The following is a 26,674-nucleotide window of genomic DNA, read 5'->3' as shown; positions in this document are numbered from 1 at the left end:
GTTCTGTTCACCAGCCTGTGAACTGTGGAGGAGATATGAAGGGAAACAGCAGAGAAAATTCAAGAGCACCTGAATTTACACATTACTCAGGAAGCTGCAGGTAGGAAGGCAGCATACATGGTAACTCAAGTCGAACTGCACTATGGATTTCAGGGGTCAAGTGTTGGAAAGCTGGGCTGAGGACTCTAATTCAACATATATTTGCTTTACTTATGAGGGAAATACATTTTAAATGGTCACTTCAATATTGAACCTTAATTCACTTTTTGTTTTCAGAGCTGAGGACCGAACCCAGGGCCTTGCACTTGCTAGGCAAGCGCTCTACCACTGAGCTAAATCTCCAACCCCAACCTTAATTCACTTATATGCAGTCTTATGAGAAAGTTCAGTATCAGGTGGTTGTCTTGTTAGCTATTCTGCCATTTTAAATAGAACCCATTTTGATGGTTAAAATAACTAATATTCACATATGTAGTCACATATGAAAGGGAAATTAGAATTACTGAATGAGGAATAAAGCTGTTAGCTGGTTTTGCCTTTAAGGAGAACAAAGCACAATCATTTCTATCTAAGTGATGGTTTTGGTATAAGCATAAATACACAGAAAAGAGGCTAGTCTTCTAAGACAGAAACCAACAGCTAATTTAATTCATTAAGATGCATTTCACAGCTACATTGATGTGTCTGGTACTGAGTCCAGAAAAATCTAGTGCTACACTGGATCTCCTATTCTGAAGCACCCCTGTCACTGGGAGCTGATGAACTATGATGTTAGGCTCCATGGAGACTGCTGCATAGACAGCTTCCCCAATGCCACCTAGGGGGAAAAAGCTGGGATATTAACATCTCTTCTGTAAGCCTTAAAAGTCCTGTGATACACTTTTAAATCTGCTGGTTTTCGGGCAAAGTACTTTCATTAGTCTTTGATTCACCCAAATCATCATGCTCCAACTGGCTTAAAGAGTTCTCACTTCTAATCCCATATCTCCTAATCATCCACCCTACACACACACAGCAGGGGGCTAATCTCAACCTGGTCTCCAGTAATTTGGCAATTGGGGGCGGGCATTGTGGAAACTAGGACTCTTAAAGCTGCCAGAGGTCTGAAAACCACTAAACACAATGAACCATGTCAAGAGAAATAACTGGCTACTAGCTTGATATGGTGGCCCTTGGCTGGTACAAGCATTCTTTACTGCTGTTACCTCTCTCCCTCTTCAGGTGTAGCCCTTGTGCCTAGAATACAAGTACAAGTGATGCAGACTATGACAAATGCCCACTTTTCTGACAGGAGTCAGGTGAATTTTGGTACAAATGTCTAGCAGAAGATGCCAACATGACCAGCTTTCAATAGAATCATGGGGTGCCCAGTCTAACTGTGTGTACCCTTGGACAGACATGGTCATTGTGGGAAGTGTTGGATCCTTCAGGTATTTCTCCCATATCTACCAGAGGTTCCCATACTTGCACGCTAGATTTGGGAGCCCTTCCAGAGAAATACCCAGTGGTCTTAGGGTCTTGTGTCATAAAAAAAGAATGTTGTCTCTTTTTAAACCTATTTTCTAGGCCCAAATATAGCCCAAGCCTTAGCTCCCTGAAATACTCTCACTTTTTGCCATTTCCTCTTTTGTTTGTAAGGATCCAGTTGTTTTTTGAGACAGGTCTATTAATCCCTATGTATTGGCTGGTTTTATGTGTCAATTTGACACAAGCTAGAGTCATCAGAGAGAAAGGAGACTCAGTTGAAGAAATGCCTCCATGAGATATAGCTGTAAGGCATTTTTTTTCAATTTGTAATCAATGGGGAAGGGTACAGCCCATTGTGGGTGGTGCTGTTCCCTGGGCTGGTAGTCCTGAGTTCTATAGGAAAGCAGGCTGAGCAAGCCATGGGAAGCCAGCCAGTAAACAGCACCTCTCCATGGCCTTTGCATCAATCAGCTCCTGCCTCCAGGTTCCTGCCCTGTTTGAGTTCCTGTCCTGACTTCCTCCTAATGATGGACTATGATCTGGAAATGTAAACCAAATAAACCCTTTCCTTCCCAACTTGCTTTTTGGTCATGTTTTATTTTTTGTCACAGCAGCAGAAATCTTAACTAAGACAAATTGGTACCAGCATAGTGGAATATTGCTGTGATGGACTTGACCATGTTTTTGGGAGGACTGTGTGTGGAAGAACTTTGGAACTTTGGGGAGAAAAGCCATTGAGTGTTGAGACCTCAGTAGGATGTTCTGTGGGAGCTTGGAAGATAAGGATGTTGAGAGCAGTGCAGAAGATGGAGGCCTGGCTTGTGAAATTTCAAAGGGAAGATTAAAGACTATCAGGGCTGTCTGTTATTTTGATTTAAAATTCTGTGGTTCTGGCTATCTGGGGCTAAATAATCAGCTGTGATTAACAAGATACCAGAACTACTGAAGTGAAACCTTTATGCTACTGGCACAATCTATGCTGGTTAGTTGGAGCTAAGAAATTAGTGGTGATTAAGAAGAGACCAGCATCACTGAGGTGAAATCTTCTGGGAAGTGTTTCCTGAGAGCACAAAGAACCTGAGTTCCAGAAGAGGCCAAGGTTGTACCTTGTCCTGGTAGTCAGACTTGGTAATGTGTAAGAGTCACCCAGATGGTACTGGTTTTGAAAGCAGGAAGGGGTGAGTCATGGAGAACAGCTGAGGCTTGGCACTGTGAGAGGCCAAGAGAGGCCATTGGTGAAGGTACATCCTCAGTGGCAGTTGAAGGCCCAGGACTGAAGGGAATATGCAAGAGACTGAGGCTTGGCAGCATGAAGAGAACCTATGAGAGGCTATTGGTGAAAAGTAAAGCCCAGTTGCAGCAAAGACCCCAGCATTTTAGAGACGCCAGTACCATGGGGGGATGACCACCAAGAACAGCAGCAGCAGTGGAGTGGAGCCAGCTGGAACCTTAGAAGACAAGCTGTGTGTGCTGCAGAGGGCAGAGCTGGAGAAGTGACCCAAGCTGTTTGGAGGAGTCCAGAAGATTGTGAGTGGCCCCCAGACATTGGGTTATTGGAATTTGATTTTGCATTGATTTGATTGTGACTGTGCCCTGATTTTTCCCTCTTGAAGTAAGAGAGTGTTTTACTGGCGCCCGCAGTTGAGAGATTTTGAATTTTAAAAGATTGGATATTTTAAAGGGACTGAAATTTTAATGTGTGTAAATCTGTAAAATCTGTGGGTCTTTTAAAGTTATTTATGTTTTTAATGTTTTAATTGGGGATGAATAAGAAAGGAAAGGTTGTTGCTTAATAGTGATGTGTTTGGGCATCAAGTTGACAAGGGGTCAGTTGTACTGGCTGGTTTTGTGTGTCAACTTGACACAAGCTAGAATTACTAGAGAGGAAGGAGACTCAGTTGATAAATTGCCTCCATGAGATCCATCTGTAAGGCAATTTCTCAATTAGTGATCAATGGGGGAGGGCACAGCCCATGGTGGGTGGTGTCATCACTGGGCTGGTGGTCCTGGGTTCTATAAGAAAGTAGGATGACACAAACCAGTAAGCAGCTCCCCTCCATGGCCTCTACATCAATCAGTTCCTGCCTCCAGGATCCTGCCTTGCTTGAGTTCCTGTCCTGACTTCCTTTGGTGATGAATAGCGATGTCGAAGTATAAGCTGAATAAACCTTTTCCTCCCCAACTTGGTTTTTGGTCGTGCTGTTTTGTTGCAGTAATAGAAATCCTAATGAAGACAAGCTAGGTTATCTGAAACATGATATGTAGGCCCAGACTGCCTCAAGCTCAGAGATCTACCTGCCTTTGTGTTTGACTCAGTGCCATATTAAAGGTGTATGCAGCAAGCGAGGTTCAAGGGTATAGGTTTTTGTTTGTTTATCAAGACAGGGTTTCTCTGTGTAGCCCTGGCTGTCCTGGAACTTGCTCTGTAGACCAGAGTGGCCTCAAACTCAGAGATACAACTGCCTCTGCCTCCCAACGGCTAGGATTAAAGGCGTGTGCCACCACCCTCTGCCAGGAGCTAGTTTTTTTAAGGGGCAGGGGAGTGAACTATTAATTCAATACTCAAAAGAAGCTATAGAAGTGTTTGTGAATGCTTCCCTGTCTATTGCTCAATTAGGCACCTTTGTGTTGCTACTGACCCACCCTAGTTGACTGGGCTCTATGACAGGGACTCACAAAGTATGTACAGACAATGTTCCATGTTCAAGAAACCACTCTGCATGGCTGAGAGGCCTCTACATGGATGCACTTGTAAAGAGTATAACAAAGGTATATTGAACTATTGTTGGCTACGTACAGAACATGGTGTATCTCCAGTCAAACAAAACACTTTCTACCAAAAAAGAAAATTCTACCAAAACAAACTTACAAAACCATACCCAATGTATCCAACACACCTTCTGGGTAGTGTTCCTCCACAGTGATAATTCGGCCAGATGTGGCTTTTGCACTGGAAATTATTGTGGCAGTGTCCAGAGGTTTAATGGTAAAAAATGTCAATGATACGGATGGAGATATTTGGAGAATAGTAATATCAGCTTAGTATAAGAAGCAAACTCAGAGGTTAAAATGAAAAGATCAGTCCGGGTATATCACATAGCTGACATTCTACTTCTTCTCAGCTTCTAACATCAATGTTTACACAATCAACTGACCTTTTTTTTTTGTGGAGCTGAGGATCGAACCCCGGGCCTTGCGCTTGCTAGGCAAGTGCTCTACCACTGAGCTAAATCCCCAATCCCTCAACTGACCTTCTTTAGAGAGCTCATCAGCAGCCACTATGGCTTCATGCAGAGTGACTCCTGCTGCAATAACTGTGACCTTGTCATTGTCATTGTGTTGGACAACCTGGTACAGCACCAACAAAACAAAATGTGGTTACTGTGGAAAGAGACATCTCAAAGACAAATTGCTCCTGACTAACAAATTTATTAGTTAATTCACCTACAAGCCAGGTGCAGTGGTACACATCTGAATTCCCACTCACTCAGGAGCTAGAGTCAGGAAGACTTCAAGCTTAAGGACAGCATGGGCAATTTGGTTGAGAACTTACCTTAAAATAAAACTTTAGCCGGGTGGTGGTGGAGCATGCCTTTAATCCCATCACTCTTGTGGCAGAGGCAGGTGGATCTCTATGATTCGAGGCCAGCCTGGGTTACAGAGCAAGATTCAGGACAGGCACAAAAACTACACAGAGAAACCCTGTCTCACAAAACAAAACAAAAAAAAACTTTTTAAAAGAAAGGGCTGACAATTGTATAGGCTAGAAAGCTTGGCTGGTAAAGGTGCTGGCCACCAAGCCTGATGACCTGAGTTTAATTCATTGGACCCACATGGAAGAGAACCAACCACACCTCAGGGCTGTCCTCTGACTTCTACACATGCATGCAGTGGTGCACCTGCCACACACAAACACAACTGATAAATACAAATGCAAAAAAGGCTGGCAATGTACCCAGAGATAGAGTATTTGCCTAGCATGCATAAAGACCCAGTCTCAATTTCTAGCACCATAAAAATCAAACAAACCCTTCTCTTATAAAAGGAAGCAACAAAGTTGGGTGTGCTGCCACATATCTATAGTCCCCTGCATATGAGACAGTAAGGTAGAAGGTTTCCAAGTTTGAGGGCAGCCTGGGGTACATAATGAGATACTGTCTCAAAACAAAATAAAAAACTCAACAAAAAAGATTCCATTTGGAACGAAGTACAGAATCAGGCAAAGATCACAACAGATTTATTAATGGAAAAGCAACCAGAATATATGCAAGGGTTATAATGGATTTCTTTATATAATGGATACTGGACAGCACAGGAAAACTTATGCCCTTACCTTGGCCTGTCCAATCTGAAAGGTTTCTTGAGTGGTGTAAATAACTGTAGTTTCTGCTTGGCTGGTACAAATGAAACACATTTTCTGTGGCATAAGTGCAAACAAGAACTACAGTTAAAAAATTAAACTGCAACAAATGGAGATCATTACAGAAAACTACAACCAATCAAATTGCAGGGCTGTGGAGCCTAGACTCAATGGATACATCTACAAAACACTCTCAAATGTAAGGTTCAGCTGTAGTTGGAGAGCTTCTCTCCAGGTGCCACCAAGCCCTGTTAGTCCAACAACCCACTTATAAAATAAACACACAGACATTTATATTATTTAAGCTAGCTCAGTCGGTAGAGCATGGGACTCTTAATCCCAGGGTCATGGGTTTGTGCCCCACATTGGGCGTCAGATATTGGTGAAATTATTAAGTAGTTAAAAGGGAGGTTTGTTTTGTGGGGTAACTTACAAATGAAGGGATAGGTAGGTTAAAGGGTCTGGGAAAGGTATGGCACAGTCCGGCGGTGTTCTCTGGAGAACTCTGCTCGGTCTACCTCCAGCGTCCAGGGTCCTGGAACCAAGAGAAACCTCTCCTCTTGATCCTGGGTCTTCAGCGTCCTCTCTCTGCCCTGCCTTGTAGCGTGACCATTACCGAAGCCTCAATGGGGGTTGGAACTTCCAGGCCAAGGCTGGAATGGCTATCCACTACATTCAGTGAACATTGAGGAAGAGAGGGTGTAAAGATGGTAAGAGCCAGAGGAACAGGGAGTGTACCATGAGTCTGTGTCTCCTAGAAATGTCACAAGCTACACTCATAAAGTCTTACCAATATGACTGCCAAAACATGAACTGAACAAGGACAACTATAGACAAGCTAACATGGATGAGGGCAGGGAAGCCCAGGATACCTCAACCCTACACAAAGAACTACAGGTAACTAAGGAATGCAAAGAGTGGGAGAGAGATTCCTCAAGGAGGAGCACACCAATTGGTTACTCAATACCAAATGGCCAGCTCTGAAAACATAAATGTCCAAGTAACATTATACAGACTGTACAGGTTATATTTAGGAATATATATGGTATACACACACACACACACACACACACACACACACACACACACACTACCACCACCACCACCACCACCACTGCCAACAACAACAACAACAATAGTTAATGAAAAAAGAGGCCATGAATTTGAAAGAGAGCAAGGAGGGGTATATGGGAGGGTTTGGAAAGAGGAAAGAAAAGGGAGAAATGTTATATTATAATCTCAAAAATTAGAAAAAAAACATGAAAATTAAACCAAACCATAAATTCTAAGTAATAAGTCATTAAACAATAGGAAAGAGGAATGAACAGTTCTTCTTACTAACATAACAACAAAATGCAGACTCTGGAGTGAGGGAGAAGCTCAACTGCCAGTGAACAGATTATACTTCTGACTTTGCTATTGAGACAGGAATATCTCAAGCAGGACCCTAATGATATCCTCAGTGATAAATTTTCCATGTTGTCCAATTTTTTGATTTGGGAAGATTTCTAAAATATGCACTGACTTTTCCTGTCCTCATGGAACAAAAAGTCATGGTAGGGGCACTGACTCATGATGACAAGAAAGCCCAAAACACATTAAAAATTAATTTCACCACAATATAGTTTGTAATGATTCATTCTTAGAAAGACTTTAAATATGTGAATATGAAGTGAGTCAGCCATTTCCAATGAGAAGGTGTAAATATAACTGTATTGTCAACTTGAATGCATACATTTTCAAGTCCAAGTGCTAGGATTAAAGGTGTGCATCAACACACTTGGATCCCTATCCAATTTTTTTAAAAGATTTTTTTCCAGAGCTGAGGACTGAACCCAGGGCCTTAGGCTTGCTAGGCAAGCACTCTACCACTGAGCTAAATCCCCAACCACTCCATGTCCAATTTTTATGAGTTCTAGAGATCTGAATTCTGGTACTCACACTTCCACTGAGCCATCTCTTTTGCCCTATATAGAAAGTTTTGCATGTTTTACAATTCCAATACATTCATGTGCAAAGTCACCTGTTGTTAGGGTCTCATGCATCCTAGGCTGGCTTAAAACTATCAATATAGCTGAAGGTGACCTTGAAATTTTGACCTTCCTGGCTCCATCTTCTGAATGCTAAGATTTTAGGTGTGTACCACCATGACCAGTTTATATGGTGCAGGGGATCAAACCCAGGGCCTCATGCATGCTAGGTAAATATGCTAGCACCCTCAGTATCTAGCACCACATTTTATATTTTATGGTAGGAAAAGAAGCAAAACTCTTACCAGTTCAAAACTTGTAGTAGAGTCCAGAACCATTTTCTGATTTGGCATCCTTTAAACATACCTTAGTATTGGCTGCCAAATAAACAGCATGCTCTGTGGAGATGGCATCACTTGGATAGAAAACAGCACATTGGGAATTGCTTGGAACATGGCCAGATCTTCCAGGGCCATGTGATAGGGATTGTCATCACCTGAGAAAACCACAGATCAACAAAAACATGAACACAATCCTACCAGGAACCCACTCTCAACTCCTTCCATCGTTCTTGAGAAGCAGCTACTCTACTGCTCCAGAACACCCTGTATTACAGCAAAGCCCTGCATGGTTCAACACTTGCTGTGATTTACATTAGCTTTTACATAACCATCTTCCTTGAAAGCTCACTAAAATATTCTAGGTTAGGCTATCAAATGATCTTTCAGATCAGTAATCAGTTGGCTGGTCACACAGTAGAAGAAGCACTGTTCAAGTTAACCCAATGCTCTTTCTTACCTAAATGTCACAGGCTGGAGTCAGCCCTACCCAGTCTCTGATCCTGTGTCTTCCTCTTCTTAAGAGCATCCCAAGGCTTTGTATTTCTGGCTCTATTCTACTTCTCACTCTCAAGAAATCAGATTTTTCTAGATTGAAGTATCTTATTCATTTTAGGCAGGCCTTTCAAGTACTGGACAACATACTTTTGGGTTACCCTCAGATGCTGCTGTGACCAAGAATGCCCTTGGGTCTGTGGGATTAGTGTACAGAAATCACAATGTACATACTGAGAGGGAGCCTACTTCTTCCTGGGAAAAGGAGTGTCCTGTGTACAACTGTCTAACCTCAGAAGCCCAGATCCTCTCTATATTAGATCCATTTGTCTCTGTAGCTGTCCTGATTTTCAAATTCTCACTGAACCCAGTTTTGGGTAAAGATTTGGGGGCACTTTCTCAGCTCTTATCCCTGTCCATGCTAAAGTGCTGGTATGCCTCAGTTGCCTTGTCTCTCAGCTATACTTGCTCCCTGGACTACCATCTGTGCCTCACTTCAGATTCACTTAGCTATCTTCACACCCAACTCTAGCCAGAGCTGCTTTCTATAGTTTAGTTCTGCCAGGGAGTCACTTTATGGTTCCTGAGTGCACATAAGTAGCATTCTAGCAGCAGATGTAAGTTGCCACAACTATCTGGATGACATATTCCACAAGTTTACTCATCTTTTTCATGCAATTTCTGTAATTCATGATCAGGATTCCCTGACATTGTGAACTAAGAAACTCCTGGATACTTGCTTTTTTGCTTTTTATATAATTCCAGATCCTTCCATTAGTCAGCAACATTTATTCTTTTCTTTACTCTCTCAGGGCTACTTTTGGTTTCCTACCCTCTTGCTGGTTCCCATCTTTCTTCAATCCTATCTTAGATTTTCCTGTTTCCAGCAATCCCTAGCAGGTTACTGATACTAGAATGAAGTTTTCATTACCATAATTTCCTGCATCATATTCCTCAAAGTTTCCCATTGCACAAAGCAAAAATGTGGAACAGCAATCCTTGCTCTACTTCTACCTAAATGTGTGTTCAGCTGTTCACAGCTGCTTATTCCAATTAGCTGTAACCACACAGAGCACAGAAAACAATTCTGGGATGTGTGTGTTGTCCTTATTCCAGATTTGGTATGCTGCAAATCTTAGAAAGGCCTGCAGACAAACATTTCTCAATAACTGAATGGGATCTTTACAGTAATGTGTCTCATCTGGATTGGTATCCAGAGTACCTGAAACATCTAAAACACAATGAAGATTTTAAAAAATAAATTCCTTTTGTGAACAGTAAGAAAATGCAAACCCTAAACAAAGCTATCAACATGACAATATTCAGAATGCATACCAATAGCTACCCCACAATGGGAACCAATAAGGTTGATGAGATGGCTCCCATGTGTATCTAATCAAATGCTTGGGTGAAAAAGGCAGCAAAGGTGCAAACAAAAGCAATGGTTCAGTCACGGGTGGTACAGCCCAGAGCCACATTCACCTAAAACACAAAGAACAGGAAGCAGAACATCCCTGGATTTGGCTTCATCCCCTCCCCCATTAAACCACAGAGACTACATGATATAACTAACTCCTACTCTGCACATGGTTAACGATTCTGCAGTCCTAGCATGTCTCTTCTCTATGCTCTTCCTTGGATCTCTCTTACCCACCTCAGGTTGTATACTTAACCTCACACCTCCTAGAGACCAAGTTAAGAAATGGAGCATCTATCCATCTGCCTGTCCATTCCCTGCCCTCCACCCTGAGCCATCAGCTTGCCCCTCCCTGTGGATGGTTTGCCCACTGCTCATCCTGTATCCCAACCTTTTTCTTACTAGATGGTTATCTCCAATTCTATTACTCCTTCCCTTTCAATCAGTTTCTCACTTTCTCTTAAATCATCTGTTATCATTCAATTATGTGTCAATACCTTCCATCTCTGCTTTCCCATTCCACCTTACCCTTCCTTCCAGAAACTGCCCTAATTGGTTCTACTTCATAGAAAATTTGTCGAAAAAGTCATTTAGTCATTATCTCCACTTTCTCATTTTCTACTTTCTCCTTAGCCTACTTCATCCAGGCCTCCATTCCCATGAAGAACCCTAAAGTTAAAAGTTTTCCAAGTGGTCTCTTTACCTTGAGTGGCATCATAATTGACCTCTCACTAGTATTCAAAACAAATTACCTCTCTTTGTTACAAGGACCATCCATCATGCTTCCGATTTCTGTGGTGTGGTAATAGGACTAGTCCTGCTGCCTCATGAAGGTGGCTAGAGTGTGCAAACCTCTTTTTGATGGATGGGTACATAGGGTGAGTTCTCAAAGCTCTATGTTCATTCTTCCTCTTTGAGCCATTGATTCTGGAAGACTAGTCTAAAGCTTCTCTGATGTGCAAAGTTAAAAAAAATCTCTCTCTCTCTTCCCTCCTCTTGCCTCCCATGTGTGTCAGTGTGTTTGGTTGCCCATGGAGGCCAGAAGAGACCATAGGATCCCCTGGAGCTGAAGTTACAGGCTGTTGCCCAGCATTGTGTTGGAAAGCAAACTTGGATCTTTTGCCTGAACCATCTTTCTAGCCCCTGATATGCACATTATTAATGACCTCCACTCTATATTGTTATTCTTTATATTTCCCTTGGCACTCCAGACTCATATACTGTAGGCAGGTTTGAACTAGGACATGATCTCTGGAAACAAACAAAAACTTTCCAAGGGGGTGGTGATGGTTGTGGCTGGTTCCAAAATCAAGATACTTAAATGTTAATTGATTTGGCTTTACATTCATCTGCCAGAGAAAAGGCCCATGGCCTCTTTTCCCACTGTCTTTTACCAACTATCTTCCAGCTAACAAACTGTTAAAAGGCATGCTTACACCTACCTTAATTTTATATTGGGTGGCATTCTGGAATATAAAACCTTCAGATCAAACAGTAAATAAATTGAAATAATCATGCTGAGCCAGGCACTGTGGCTGGGAGGCAGAGGCATGAAGATCAAAAATGTATGGTTCATTTTCAGCTGAATAATAAGTTCCTGTTGGAGAGCCTACCAAAGTGAGGCCCAGAATACATGGCTGTTGACTGAAGTAATCAATGAAGCAATCATACCAGCAAGCTTTTTGACAGGAAGGTGAATTTAAAAAAAAATAAAGATTGTACTTCTTTTTTCTAAGTAAAAAGAGCTGCTGTGGATGTAGCTTAGTGGTAGAGCACTTGCCTTGCTTATGCAAGGCCCTGGGTTCAATCTATAACACCACAATAAAAGCAAAATGAAAAGACCCAAGAATGAACATCATGATGACCTATTATGTAACAGGTATGCTTAAATTCCGGTACTGGTGGGTTAGAGAAGTGCTATAAAAGAACAATGGGGCCAGCAGAGTACAGTACCCCTGGAGAGCTGGCTAGGAATGTCCATCTAAACAGGGATGATGCTCGACTCCAGCCAGTGGGCATTGTGAGGGAATGCCAACCCACTGGCAGGTATTTCTGCTTTTCAAGAGAATGTAGAAATTTGGATTCTACATAAAAATCTGATTTTTAAATGCTGGCAATTCATCTTTTTAAAATATCAGACTACTAGTTTCAAAATACATTCACATGAGCTCTGCTAGTCCAGTTCCCTGTCCAGAAAAGTGCTCTTCAGGGTTATTTTAGCCTCTGCATTGAGACAGTTGTCATCCTCTATGTGGGCAGGTCTTGGTTTTAGAATTCTAAGGGTTTCCTGACATGAACTCCTTTCTCTTGAGAATGGTGCAGGTATCTCTGCATATTATCACTCTGGGCAGCAACAGATTTACCTTAGGTACTAGCTTTTTTTTTTTTTTTTTTTTTTCCTTTCAAGACAGGGTTTCTCTTGTCCTGGAACTCGCTCTGTAGACCAGGCTGGCCTCAAACTCACAGAGATCCGCCTGGCTCTGCCTCCTGAGTGCTGGGACTAAAGGCGTGCGCCGCCACCACCGCCTGGCCCAGGTACTAGCTTTAACTATTAGTATTCTTTCTTTTTAATTCTTTGACAATTTTTACTATTGATATTTTTTTAATTAAAAGAAATTGTTTGAGACAGGGTTTCACTATGTAGCTCTGGCTGGCAAGGAACTCACTATATAGATGAGACTGACCTCAAACTCACAGATATCTGGTAGTTCCTCAATCTGTTTGTCCCTGGGTGGCTGTAAAGTTGCCTAGTTACAGGTTAGATGGGACAGAAAGGGCTACTATGGAGCTTAGGACATTTCAGATCTAGAGCTCTCAGCCTGACTTCAATCTGTATGGGTGGGATGCCCAGGGGGTGTTGGGAAGTTTACACTCTGTCTAACAGACAGAGAAACCACCTCTCTGACTTTAGGTGACTACTTACCTCTTGTTTCTCTGGAATGCTTCTGTAGAAGGCTTTTCATAGTCTACTGACAGAGAAGACTTGAGAGACCTGCATGATACACTCCCCATGTTTTGTTCAGCACTATGACACTGGATGAATCTCTCTGGCTGTTCTTTCTTGAATACGTCAGAAAAGTTGGAGTTCTTGTCACCATCCAGCACAATAACTTTGTCATTTTCATGGCCTAATTTAGCCAGAGCCAAACCACATGCTTTTTGAGTAGACACCTAGAACAAAAAGTCAAGTGGTAAGAGTTTCTTGGGAGTACACTTAGAAAGTAGTTACTACTTTATAGGTTTAGAAATTGTTATCTTTGATAAATTTTTGATTTATCAACAGTATCCTTCAGAATCACATATATGGTGGTTCACATTTGTAACTCCAGAATTCAAGAAGGATAATGAGTTCAAGTCTAGCCTAGGCTGTAGTGAGATCCAATTTTAAAAAACAAACAAAACTTTCTTCCAAACCAACCCACCCACCCACCCAAAACAAGAAGAAATTTCAGAGTTAATATAGAGGAGGCAAAAATGATCTTTACAGCTTAAAATCATCAATAAAATTCCATTATTGTCTACCAACTGGTTCATTCACAGAGGTCAGGATAATGAAGACTCCTGTGTATTAAGGAATATATATATATATTTTTTAATTTAATGTGCATTGTTGTTTTTGCCTGTTTGTTTGTCTGTGTGAGGGTGTCAAATCCTGGAGTGACAGACAGTTGTGAGTTGCCATGTGGGTGCTGGGAATTGAACCCGGGTCCTCTGGAAGAGCAGTCGGTGTTCTTAACCACTGAGCCGTCTCCAGCCATCCAAGGAATATTTTTTTTAAACCATGATGATGATGTACATGACTTTAGTTAATCTTATACATTTTTGCCTACCATGTCATCAGCTACATAAACAGGGGGTGAGGTCATATTTATATCCATGATGTTGATTTGAGGTGAGTCTTCAATAGGAGCTGGTGGTACAAGAATCCTGTTGGTCTATATCTGGCTCTCAATTAATTTGATAATTGCATCTGCTCTTTCTTTTGGCATTGGCCTTCCATACCAACTTTCTGTATCCTCAATATCTACAACAAAACAAAGGATATTCACTCCAGGTGCTTAATGAGTACCTTCCAGATCATCTGAAAGTCACTTTGAAAGAAAAGATATCTGAATAGGAATCACAGGAATAAGGACTGGGCATAGGGGTCTTGGGATAGAACTGTAGTAAGAGCAGCCTAAGAAAGGTCTTGAGGCTTTTTTCTCTTTTTTAAAAATTATATTTGTGTTTTAATTTTACATATCAGCCATGGGTTTCCCTGTTCTCCCCCTCCCGCCCCCGCCTTTCCCCCAGCCCCTCCCTTGGGCTTACACAGGGACACTTTGCTCAGCCTGGAAGGAGGGGCTGGACCTGCCTGTACTGAATCCACCAGGTTGAGCTGAATCCCCAGGGGAGTCTTGGCCCTGGTCTTGAGGCTTTTAAGGGAGGCACTGACACACGTGCTGGTGAAAGGAGGGTTTTATGAAGGAAACAAGGCTGAAAAGACAGACCAAGCACAGTGACAATTATATATATGAGTTTTTACCTGAAGTAAGATTGGAAACCATGAAAGGTTTGGAAGAGGAGTGAATGATCAGATTTGCTATAGAAAGATTACTGTTGCAGTACTGTGCTTGCAAAAGAGTGATCAGGAAGCAGACAGACTCTTCATGAAGCTGTTGTAGTTCTACAAAGGTAATGGGGACTTAGTGACAGTAAGGCAGTAGAGAGAAAGAGGAGGGAATGCATATGAGATACACTCTAGTGACAAGGTATGTAAGGAGGGTAAGGGAGAGGTGAAGGCAAGGAAAACATTCAGGTTCTGGCAGTGGCTCATTGGTAAATTTGCCAAATTTGTAGAACCAGAATAAGGCTGTATTTTTTTGGGAGGAGTCACAGATCAGTGTTATTTTAAATTGTCTATATTATTTAAAAAAAACAATGAATCATGTCTTCTTCAACTACTTAAACGTGAGAAACTAAATTTGAGATAGACAATTCCAGATGGTAATCTTGAAATGTACAAAGAGTTACATTTTGTATTATGTCTCATTTCCCCCCTAGTTTTAACTCTTTATGTGGTGGATTAACTGAATAAAAAATGTAATAATGAAAGTAAAAAAAACCCTTAGGAAAGCTCCACTACTTCAGAGTGGCCATTCTAACTGTATTGAAGTTCAGTGAAATATATAGAGTTTGGGACTAGGAAAGTGTTTGAGTGGCTTCCTTAAACTAGCTGATGTTTTTATTTGTGAATTAATTAGAATAAAATTTTATTCAAAAATAAGTCTCTCTATCACCAGCCCCAGTTCCCAAGCGTCTGTTCTCTATGTGTTCTTCTAGATGATCTGGGTCTGGACAAATGTATATGGATATACCATCTTACTCATGGGTTTGCCCCCTATATATAGCATATTTTCTCATTACTAACCATAATAGATCCTTCCCTGTTAGTGAAATATTCCCACTGGTGAAATGTTCTACTAGCCATTCTTTACAAGGGCAAAAAAACCCTTTGTTTACTTGGTAGAAGTTTGGCCTTCCCCTCCTATCCTAACAAGATATATTAGCTAATGAGGTCAAGAGAGAAAAACAGCCTCACATGTTACCAGCATTAACACTGTTCAGTAAGGAAACCATCAGCCTAGTCAGTGCTTCCTTCTGTCCGTTCTGCTCCATGGACAAATGTTTTGAATACTCATAGGAAGTAAACACATACTTGGCATGCCTCGGGCCCTGAAGGTCTTGGCAATCACAGCAGTGGGCTTGCCTCTCACTTGAGCTACCTGTAAGAACACATGGCATAGGGTTTCCACATTACGGCTATCTACTATGTAAGTATTCCACCTGTCATGGAAGTGGTTAGATTACGATGAAGAAGGAGGATGAGACAGAAAGAAGGCACAAAAACAAAGAAACAATTACCCAAAGGCTTCACAATGCTTCCGGTAGACAGCAATGCAGTGCTCAACGGACATGGAGCCAGTGTGTCCAATGTGCTTCACATCAAATATTGCCACAAGATTGTCCAGATTGTAATAGAATGCAAAGGCTCATGCCTCCCAGACAGAGCCTTCTGTGGACTCCCCATCACCCAGAAGACAGAACACCCGATAGCTAGAAACAAATCAAGAATCAGTTAGGACCCTGCTGGGGCTCACTGGGGCCACCCAAGCAAATCAATTTTAGAGAGATTTTAAAAAAGGAGGAGGAGGGGGGAGGAATAGGAGGAAGAAAAGGAAGAAGAAGAAGAGTTGGAGAAGGAGGCGAAGAAGAGGGAGAGGGAGAAGGAGAGGGAGAGGGAGAGGGAGAGGGAGGGAGGGAGAGAGAGAGAGAGAGAGAGAGAGAGAGAGAGAGAGAGAGAGAGAGAGAGAGAGAGACTGAGACTCTGGGAGCTGCTTCAGACTTCAGAAGGTCCTTAAGGCTATTTTCTTCATCAAATCTTCACAAGCTTAGCAGCTGAGGAAATGAAGTCTGAGCCTCCTGAGACAAACTTTACTTTTGACTAGTGGTTTCATTACAGCTCTAAGACTATTTTTAGTTATTTCTGCTCCCTCTCCTGGTTTGTCAGCAAGCAAGAGGGAACGAGAAAGCAGGTCCCTGAAACATATAAATAAGGTAATACCCCCCCCCCCCCGCAAAGCTCCATTTTTTAAAAGCATTGGTGCCTTTTACTTCTGACTTTAAAATTTATTTACAAATCATCATAGTAATGGAAATATCCTACCTAGGGAGCTATGCTCCACCATAAACAATACACTCTTCTGCAGCAGAGACATGAATACCAATAAAATGCACCCCAGACTTCATGAAAGTACTGTGGGCTTAAGAAAAGCTTTTTAAAAATGTTTTATTTATTTTATGTGTATGAGTATTTTGCCTATGTGTATGCCTAAGAAAATGTCAGATCCCATAGAACTGGAGTTACAGACAGTTGTAAACTGCCTGTAGGTGCTGGGAATCCAATCTGGGTCTTCTGGAAGAGCAACCAGTACTCTTAATTGCTGAGTCACCTAACTCCCTAACCCTTAAGAAAAGTTATTAAACTCAAGGTTGTCACTAAGAAAGGCAATCATGAGTGAAAATTTACAGCAGTGAGAAATGTGTGAGTAAACTGTGAGAAATGGAACAAGAAAGCTGCTGGAGGGGTGGAGGAAACACAACTAAGTACTTCCAAAGGGACTCTCTGAGTTGGAACAAGGCCTCCTAGGAGCTAGGTAGCTATCTCCTGAGATCATATGAAAGATAAGCTCACACCCCAGAGAAACTAAACCAGAGGAGCTCTAGATTCAGGCTCACCACATGCAGCAGAGCTGCAGGAAGTCCCAGGTCTAAACCAGGCATTTCACTTGTAGTACTGCTCATTATAAGCAGCAGATGAGCACAGATCCAAGAAAGAGATTGTGAACCAACCCAGTAAAGGACATCTGTTACTAATATTTGGGGGTTCCTAATGCAAAGTACATGTTGTTCATTCCACAGTGAAACTCTGCAGAACAGAAAACGTGAAGCTGATTCAGAAAATATTAGTGTTCTAATACTCCAGTCACCACTTAGATCCAACCAGAGATGCTAGAACAGATCTACAAATAGAATTTATTTACTGCTTCAATACATTGCAACCAGAACTTTCAAAACCATCATTGTCTTCTCAAACTAATGAGGCAAAGTGCAGGGGTGGGGTAGTGAAATGGATTTTGGTAAGAGCTTTACCTAGCTTCGTCAAAGTACTTGCCAGTATATGCCATCCCACAGGCAGCCCCTAGTCCTTGCCCAGGCCATCCTGTTGCCATATTAACAAATGGTAGTCCCTGTAAGAAAAAAGAGACCCGGTTGAATATAGGAACATCTACAGAACATGGGCTTCAGGCAGATGCCTAGTACTGAGTGCAGGCTACTGCTGCTGACTCATTGGAATTACCCCTCCCACCCCACTGGATGAAATCATCTTTGCCTCATCTACAAAGTCTCAGATCAAGGTCATAAGATGACCAGGGGTCAAATCTGGGGCCCACTCTAAATTCAAAGCTGGGTGACAAAGACAAGGAAGATACCCATTGCCACAGAATCCACAGCATAGTGATGGCAACTGGAGCTTTTAGAACACAGAGAAAGGAACCTAAGTGCAAAATAGAAAATGTAAGGCATTTTCATAGTCTTTGGTTCAGCTGTGCACAAGTCAGATGTTAAATCTTTTGGAGAATATGTGTTCTCAAAGAACTATAAACACAAAAGTGTTTGAGTATTCTAGGCAGTGCCAATGCTTGTGATTAACTTTCTGTCACTCTACCTTCCCTTGGCTAATATCCATTAGTCTATATACAGGTTACTAGTATTCCATGGAAAGAATGTGCTTCCCTACAGGACGAAATGCCATGTCAAAATACTGCTGCTTTGGTGGGAGACACCTTGCTCCTGAACTTTCAGACACACTAAATTTATTCATTGCCACTATCCACCAAGGACAATAGCAGATGTGAAGTGGTGTGAACTTGAGCCTAGGAGACAAGCAGTGTGAGCTGCAGATGCCAGAATTGGGAAGGTGGAGCTACCCAAGCTCTTTGGAGCCCAGAGGATTATATTATGAGTGACTCTGAGATAATGGACATTGAGCTACAGGATTTGATTTATACTGCTGGATTTTGGGCTTTGCTTTAACTGTTTCTATGCCCTGGTTCTCCCTTTTGGAAGAAGAAAGTATGTAAGTTATTTTTTTTTATTTTGTAAGATCTCAGCTAAGATACTTTGATCTTTTAAAGAGACATTGAACTTGTAAAGCATTGAGATTCTTAAAGAATAGGTGACTTTTAATGTGGTACTGCATTTTATAATATGACATTAACATGAAACCTAGGGGACAGACAAGAAAGGAAAAGTTATGGTTTAACAGTGACATGTTTGTGTCAAGTTGACAAGAGATGGAGTATGGTGGTTAGTTTTTATTGTCAACTTGACACAACTTAGAGTCACCTAAGAAGGAACTTCAATTGAAGAATTGCCACAATAAGATTAACCCATTTCTATGGCTGATACAGACTGTCTTGACTGATGATTGATTTTGGAAAGCCAAGCTGCACCATCCCTAGCAAGGGGATCTAGATTGTATATATGAAGGTTAGCTGTGTATGAGCCAGAGAAGAAAGCAAGCCAGTAAAGTATCTTGAGTTTCTGTCTTCTCTAAATGATAGGCTGTGACCTAGAAGTTTAAGCCAAATAAATCCTTTCTCTTCAAGTTGTTTTTGGTCAGAGTGTTTCATTAGCAACAGAAAAAAAAACCACCTAGAGTAACAAGCCCTGGCTCCCAGATGTCTTACATGCCCTTGGAGCACAGACCTACATCTCTGCTTTCTCCTAACTGTGAAGCAGAAGGCAAATAAGTCTTAGCACTTATCTTTTGGCATGGAGTCAGAGTCTCCACTTAGAAGTAGGAGATTATTGAGATTATGGGTGGGGTGACAGCAAGAAGCATGATATGGCACAAGGGTCCAGAAAAGGTTTCTTACCCCACATTTCTTTTAGATAGGCTATTTTTGTAGCCCAGACTGGCCTGGAGCTATGTAGCTTAGGCTGGCCTCAAACTTGGTAATTCTCCTGTACCAGCTGCCTAAGTGTATAGATTACAGATATGTGTTATCATACCCAGATAGGGTTTTCTTTTTCTTATAAACTATTATGTATTGAAGGGCACAACTCAGTGGTGGCAACTAGAATAAAGATATGTACACTCCCAAGGGGAAGAATTAGCTTCTAGGAAGTACTTATCTTTGTTCTAGCACCAAGTATGTTTCAAGAAATTGCTCATACAAAGATCTTTTGGCTACTTCCCAGGCTTACTTAGCTGGGAAAAACAAAACAAAACAAAACAAAACAAAACAAAACAAAACAAAACAAAACAAAACAACGAAAGAAAACTGGTAAAACTAAAAGCCCTTCAGTTTTGGGTTGATGCTTCTTCCAAGTCATTATCAGGTTTCTGCAGGTTCAGCAAGGCAGATTCACTGAAGTCACCTGCCTCTCAAAGCAGCACAGAGGATGGGAAAGTATGATCTATGGGGACTTCAGAGGAGTGAGGTGGAATGAGGCAGATTACCAATGACAGCCAGCTGCCACATTTCATCTTTCCTGCTATACATGCTCCAAGTGGGCCTCACTAGAACAACTCTGTACTGTGAATAAAAAAAATAGCAAATGGCCCATTATAAGAGTCCATTTTGCCGGGCAGTGGTGGTGCACGCCTTTAATCCAGCACTCGGGAGGCAGAGGCAGGCGGATCTCTGTGAGTTCGAGGCCAGCCTGGGCTATCAAGTGAATTTCAGGAAAGGCACAAAGCTACACAGAGAAACCCTGTCTCGAAAAACAAAAACAAAACAAAACAAAACAAAAAAAGGGTCCATTTCAAAAGGCACCTATTGACATATGGTGTCTTTAAAGTGTAGTTTAAGAAGCAAGCATCAAGCAAGGTACACACCTATAATTCCAGAATTCAGAAGTTGGAGGTAGGAAGATAAGGAGTTCAGGGTCAGCCTGGGCTACATGGTGAGTTGGTGGCTAGCTTGAGCTATACAAACCCCTGTCTCAAAACAACACAACAAAAAACAACCCCCTGCAAAACAAACAACAACAAGCAGCAGTATTCCCCTGTTATTATACCTTTGAAAGGATGAATCAGTCATTGTCTGGATTTTCTGGGTCTGCCTGTTTATATCTCATTGTGTAGAAGAACAGCACAGACATGATCTTGGCAGCACTGCTGCATAGTGTGAGATGGCTGAAAGGCAGACACAATGCAAGTTGTTTCTCACAGGCAAATGGTTCCCAGTGGGCACCTTGTACTTCTATGTATAGCAGCAGTATACTGTGTCTTTCAACTAGAAGCAGCAGTCATTTCCCCCGGCCTGACTGAATTCAGCCAAGGATCAGGGTGCTGGGCCATGCCCTCCTATGCTTGAGGCACTAAAGGCCATTTGAGAGGTCAGCAACCTTCCAATCCCTCTTTCTACACGTGACATGCAGTGGGCTTAGTTCAATTTCTTACTGACTTGAGCATTCTTTTACTCATATGCTATCATCTTTAGAACTTCCACGTGCTTCACTCTATCAGAACCATCACACAGATTCCATTCTACTACCTAAAATGAATTTTTAAGAAATATTTATTTATTTATTTACTTTATGTATATGGGTGTTTTGTCTGTATGTACATTTCCACACCAGAAGAGGGCATTACAGTTAGATAGTTGTGAGCCACCATTTGGGTGCTAGGGATTGAACTCAGGACTTCTGGAAGAGCAGCCAGTGCTCTTAACCACTGAGCCATCTCTCCAGCCCCTAAAATGAATTTCTTATAGGGGAGAGAGAACATGACAGGGGACAAAACTTATTCCCTGCTATTTCCCAGCTATTCATTTGACAGATCATTAATATTCAAAAGGTAAGGAACTCAAAAATTTAACAACAAATTAAAGTGGGCAAATAATCTCAATAGATTTTTCAAAGAAAGAAGTGTGAATGGCCAACAAGTATATAAAAAATATTTCCAGAGGCACATGCAGGTGGATCTCTGTGAATTTGAGGCCAGCCTGGTCTACAGAGTGAGTTCCAGGATAGCCAGGGCTACACAGCAAAACCCTGTCTAAAAAAAAATAGCATCATTAATTACCAAGAAAATGTAAATATAAACTACAATAAGGGCCAGACATGGTGGCTGATGTCTGTAATCCCAGGATTCAAGTGGCTGAGGCTGGAAGCCAGCTTAGTGGTACAGTATTGTCTAGCACGTGGGTGCTCAAGTTCTATCTCCAGCATCACAAAATCAAACAAACAAGCAAACAACAATGATGAAATATCATCTTATCCCAGCCAAAAAAGCTACTGTAAGAAACAAATAAAGCGGGGACTTGAGAGCTACTTCCATCAGTAAAGTGTTTGCCAATCACCAGAACACATGCTTAAAAATTAATCAATCAAACAAACAAACAAACAACAAAATCAAAACCAAACAAAAAAACCTGGAGAAACTTCTGTATTATCTAATCATCTCTCTACTTTAAGGTAAGATAGACAAGCTGGGTGGTGGTGGTACATACCTTTAATCCCAGCACTTGGGAGACAGAGGCAGGTGAAAAAGAAAAGAAAAAAAAAGGTAAGGTATACTTGTAACAAGCATTTCTTTTTAAATGATTTCCCTAGAACTAACTCTGTAGACCAGGTTAGCCTCCAACTCAGAGATCCACCTGCCTCTGCCTCCCAAGTGCTGGGATTAAAGGTGTTTGCCACTATGCCTCGTTAATATTTGCCTTCTTAAATCCTTCTCTGTATTTGATAAAATAAAAGACATAATAAACATATTTGCTTCATTTAAAAAAAGCCTGGTGTAATACCCTATAATTGTAACCTCAGCAGGGGGTGGTGGTGGTGGTGGTAGACTTGGCATAACATTAAGCTGGCAATGTGATTGTATTTAAGATTCATAAAACAAAAATGTAAAACAAAACAAAATCTTGTGTCTTTTCCCTGCCATGAGATAGGGTTTCCCTGTGTATCCCTGGCTGTCCTAGAACTCACTCTGTAGACCAGGCTGGCCTGGAACTCAGAGATCCACCTGCCTCTGCCTCCTGAGCGCTAGGATTAGAGGCGTGTGTCACCACCACCCAACCAAAATCTTGTGTCTTAAAATGCAACTAACTTGTCCTCTTAATGTCATGGTTTAGGTTTCAGGGCAAATTATGTTTGCAGTGCTGGGGATGGAACCTAGGGCCTTGCACATGCTAGGCAAATAGTCTACTATTGAGCTGTGCTCCGAACTCCAGGGAAGGTTGAAAAAGAAAATACATGCAAAGTACTTTGTGTAACTACAAGGACATGAAATTATAAACCAGCAGAAAAACAGAAAATATTCAACAGAGTTGTGAAAATTAAATAATAAACTCTTATACAAACCAAAGGAAAAATATTACAAGGAAAATTAGAAACAGATGCATGAAAATAAAAACAAAAATCTAAAACTTATGCAGCAAAAGCAGTGTAAAGAAAAATGTAAAGCTAAACCTCATTTTTTTAAAACAATTTCTAATCAACAACCTTAACTTTCCTACTTAAGAACTACAAAAGAAGTAAACCAAAAGCTTTTAAGAGAAGGAAAGAATAATACAGATCATAGTAGATATAAAAAATAGTGCAGCAAAAGAGGTAGAAAATCTACAAAACTAAACTTAGTTCTTTTTTGTGCAGTGCTAATGATCAAGCCCTGGGCATGATAGGCAAGTATTTTGCACAGAAGTACAACCCACAGGACCCAAAGTTGGTCCTTGCAAAACATTAGCAAAGCTTTAGTTAGATAGGCGAAACTGTGAAAAGACTGACATAACTCAGAAAATGAAGATGAGGCTATTCTTTTTGTTTGTTTTGTTTTTTTGAGACAGGGTTTCTCTATGTAGCTTTGTGCCTTTCCTGGAACTCACTCTGTAGCCTAGACTGGCCTCGAACTCACAGAGATCTGCCTGGCTCTGCCTCCCGAGTGCTGGGACTAAAGGCGTGCGCCACCATTGCCTAGCTGAGGCTATTCTTGTCACTCCTAAAGAAATGAAAAATATTTTTTACAATAATGTGGATAAATGTTTCCTAAAAAAACTTGTTAACCAAAATAACTGAAAAAAATTCTAGAAAGAGAAACTCTAACAGGAGCTAGTTAGTATTAGGAAGTCTGAATAGACATACAATTAATACTTTAGTCATTGAAAAACAGGACAAGCTGGGTGTAGTGGTGCATAGCTTTAATCCCAGCACTCAGGAGGCAGAGGTAGGCGAAACTTTGTGAGTCCAAGGTCAGCCTGATCTACACTTCGAATTCCAGGATAGCCAGGGATATGTAGGGAGACATTTATCCCCCCAAAAAACCAAAAGACCAAACCTCCAAACAAACAAGCCTCAAAAAGATAGAGAGGGGCTGGAGAGATGGCTCAGAGGTTAAGAGCACTGGCTGCTTTTCCAAAGGTCCTGAGTTCAATCCCAGCAATTACATGGTGGCTCACAACATCTATAATAAGATCTGATGCCCTCTTCCGGTGGGCAGGCATACATGCAGGCAAAACACTGTACACATAATAAATACATCTTAAAACAAAACAAAACAAACAAACAAACAAAAAACCCAAAAACGGTCGGGCAGTGGTGGCACACGCCTTTAACCCCAGAACTCAGGAGGCAGAGGCAGGCAGATCTCTGTGAGTTTTCTACAGAGGGAGTTCCATGACAGCCAAGGCTACACAGAGAAACCTTGTCTCAAAAAAAAAAAAAAAAAAACCAAAAAAAAAACGAGAGGGGGAGGGGGAAGAATAGAGAGAATATGAATGAATTGTGGACTAGCAGCATTATAGGTCTTAATTCCAAATATTGGGGAAGCAGGTGAATCCCTTGTATCAACTTCAGGGCCAGCCTGGGCCACAGACAACAAAAAACTTTAGACCTCTATCCTTCATCGATATCGGTGCAAAATTACCTTCAGCAAACAATAAATATCAACAAATCCACTAACCGTTTTTTTTTCTTTTACAAGCCGTCAACTACTTTTTTGGAAACCACACCTCTTAAGTGCTGCCTCTCACATTTCCTCCTCTCTTTCCCACTCGACCTTCTAGAGCACTACCCTTCTGGTGTGCTCTCCAGAGAGCGTGGTTCGTTTTTCACCCTAATGTCCTGAGTAAGGGTCCACTCAATCACACCCACCCCCCAATTCCATTGCAACTTACACACAAAACTCCATTCCTCGCTAAAATGCCAAACTAGAACTAGCCAGAGAACCCTGCTCACTCACTCGACTAGGTTCTAGATTTTTCCTTACTAAGGGAGGTCTTGTGGGCTTCCAGAACCTTGGTCACAAAGTAGTCAGGGGAGTGCCCCTGCCGCCAAGGCTGAAGAAGACTATATATACTTCATGGGTATCTAAAGGCGGTAGGTGGTCCCAAAAGGCAGAAAATGGAGGATAACGGCAGGTTCCATTCGCCTCACAATTTCAGTAAGGACTGAAGAACGCATGGTAAGGCCCTCTCAGGCAGCCTTACCTAGTGGTTGAGGCACTTGTGGCCCTGATGGAGCTGATTCGCAGGCGGTTGGCCATGTCCCTCAACACCTGCAACGTTTTCTCATCAGGTCCAGCGTTGCGGGCCATCCCATGGCTTGAGTCTTCTTCTGACATGTTACCAGAGCGTCTTGCTCTGCAGCACTAAATGGCTGCCTCAGCCCTGCGACTCAGTTAAAAGGGCCAGGCATGAACTGATTTCCTCCGCACATATTCCACGGGCTTATACCTCAACTCTGCAGGTCCATTCCTCCACCACAAGTCCGTGACTCAGTTATAAGTCTATCCTGGTTATATGTCTCTCTCTCTCTCTCTCTCTCTCTCTCTCTCTCTCTCTCTCTCTCTCTCTCTCTATATATATATATATATATATATATATATATATATATATATATATATATATATCCCCTCCACCACACATGTATTTTTGTTTTTGTTTTTAAGATTTATTTATTTATTATGTATACAGAAGAGGGCACCAGATCTCATTACAGATGGTTGTGAGCCACCATGTGGTTGCTGGGAATTGAACTCAGGACCTCTGGAAGAGCTGTCGGTGCTCTTAACCTCTGAGCCATCTCTCCAGCCCCATACATGTATTCTTTTGTTATTGCACATATAGTCTTCCACTGCATTGCACGTGTAGTCCCACCGTTTTTGCTCTTGCATCACTTCGCCACGTGTATCCTTCTGCTTTCCACAGATGTGTACACTTTTCATTATACGTTTACCCCTTTACTGCACGACTGTATGCTGTCTCTGTGTGGCCATCTCAGAAGAATTTTGAACATCTGTAACTTGCATTTTCAGTTCTATACAGACTAATTCTATTTCTTTATATTTTTCTTTGTGTTATCAATTCCTCAAAGGGACTACCTCCATGTTCAGGTACAGTTTTCCTTTGGAGGTGATGAAAAAAAGTTCTGTAATTAGAGAGTAGTTGTGCGTGACTGGAGATGTAAAGAACATAGTGAACGTTGTGAAACTGAAGCTTGCAATTGAAAATAGCTATAATTGTGAAGTTGATATTCACAATTTATTACCATATTAATAAATACACCCCAGAATTCCAACGTTTTTGGATGGTTACCCTTCACATGCAGCAGCTCAACCTCCAGTAGGTTTCTCAGCTGGTGAGGAGAGCTGGCCTTCTTGAGACTTAAAGACATTTCTGAGCTATTTTCCTTTCTAGAACTTTCTGTCCAACAAGCCCGGAGTGAGTGTTTAGTCCAAAGCTGGCCTGTAACTTGACTGCGGAGCCTGGCTTGGGTGAGTTTCGTTATAGTAGAATGTATACACTTTTTCTTTGAACTTTTGGGCTGTATCTACCCATAAAGATGACACTGTTCATCTCAGAGACTTGGGATAACCTTTCACACCAGCACAGCACCCAGTGCTGTGCCGAGGTTCAGTAACATGGGATTCCAAATGCAGTCTCTTGATACAAAAGTTAGGAGTTCCTGTGTAAATTGTCACCTGAGTGCCACTGGACTTTGCTGTTCTTGCTATGTTAAAAGATTCCTGCATTTAAATTTTCAGTAGATGCTGCCTGATTTAGCATAGTAAAGAATC

General features: G+C 41.6%; 1 protein-coding gene across 1 annotated transcript; it reads right to left on the bottom strand.

The window, feature by feature from the left end:
* Window positions 1-644: 644 nt before the first annotated feature.
* On the bottom strand, window positions 645-25,219 carry Tktl1 (transketolase like 1). Its single transcript, XM_036175376.1, is given in 16 exon segments — window positions 645-817; window positions 4,365-4,458; window positions 4,460-4,485; window positions 4,719-4,815; window positions 5,801-5,884; window positions 8,164-8,234; window positions 8,237-8,293; window positions 9,966-10,004; window positions 10,007-10,112; window positions 13,051-13,218; window positions 13,878-14,071; window positions 15,746-15,873; window positions 15,952-16,143; window positions 17,740-17,837; window positions 20,677-20,794; window positions 25,086-25,219. Coding segments are annotated over 16 exon segments (1,779 nt in total).
* Window positions 25,220-26,674: the final 1,455 nt, after the last annotated feature.

The sequence above is a fragment of the Onychomys torridus genome, chromosome X (assembly GCF_903995425.1).
Source record: "Onychomys torridus chromosome X, mOncTor1.1, whole genome shotgun sequence".
Classification (NCBI taxonomy): domain Eukaryota; kingdom Metazoa; phylum Chordata; class Mammalia; order Rodentia; family Cricetidae; genus Onychomys; species Onychomys torridus.
The sequence above is the reverse complement of the archived record's forward strand: the minus strand, read 5'-3'. Positions and strand labels throughout refer to the sequence as shown.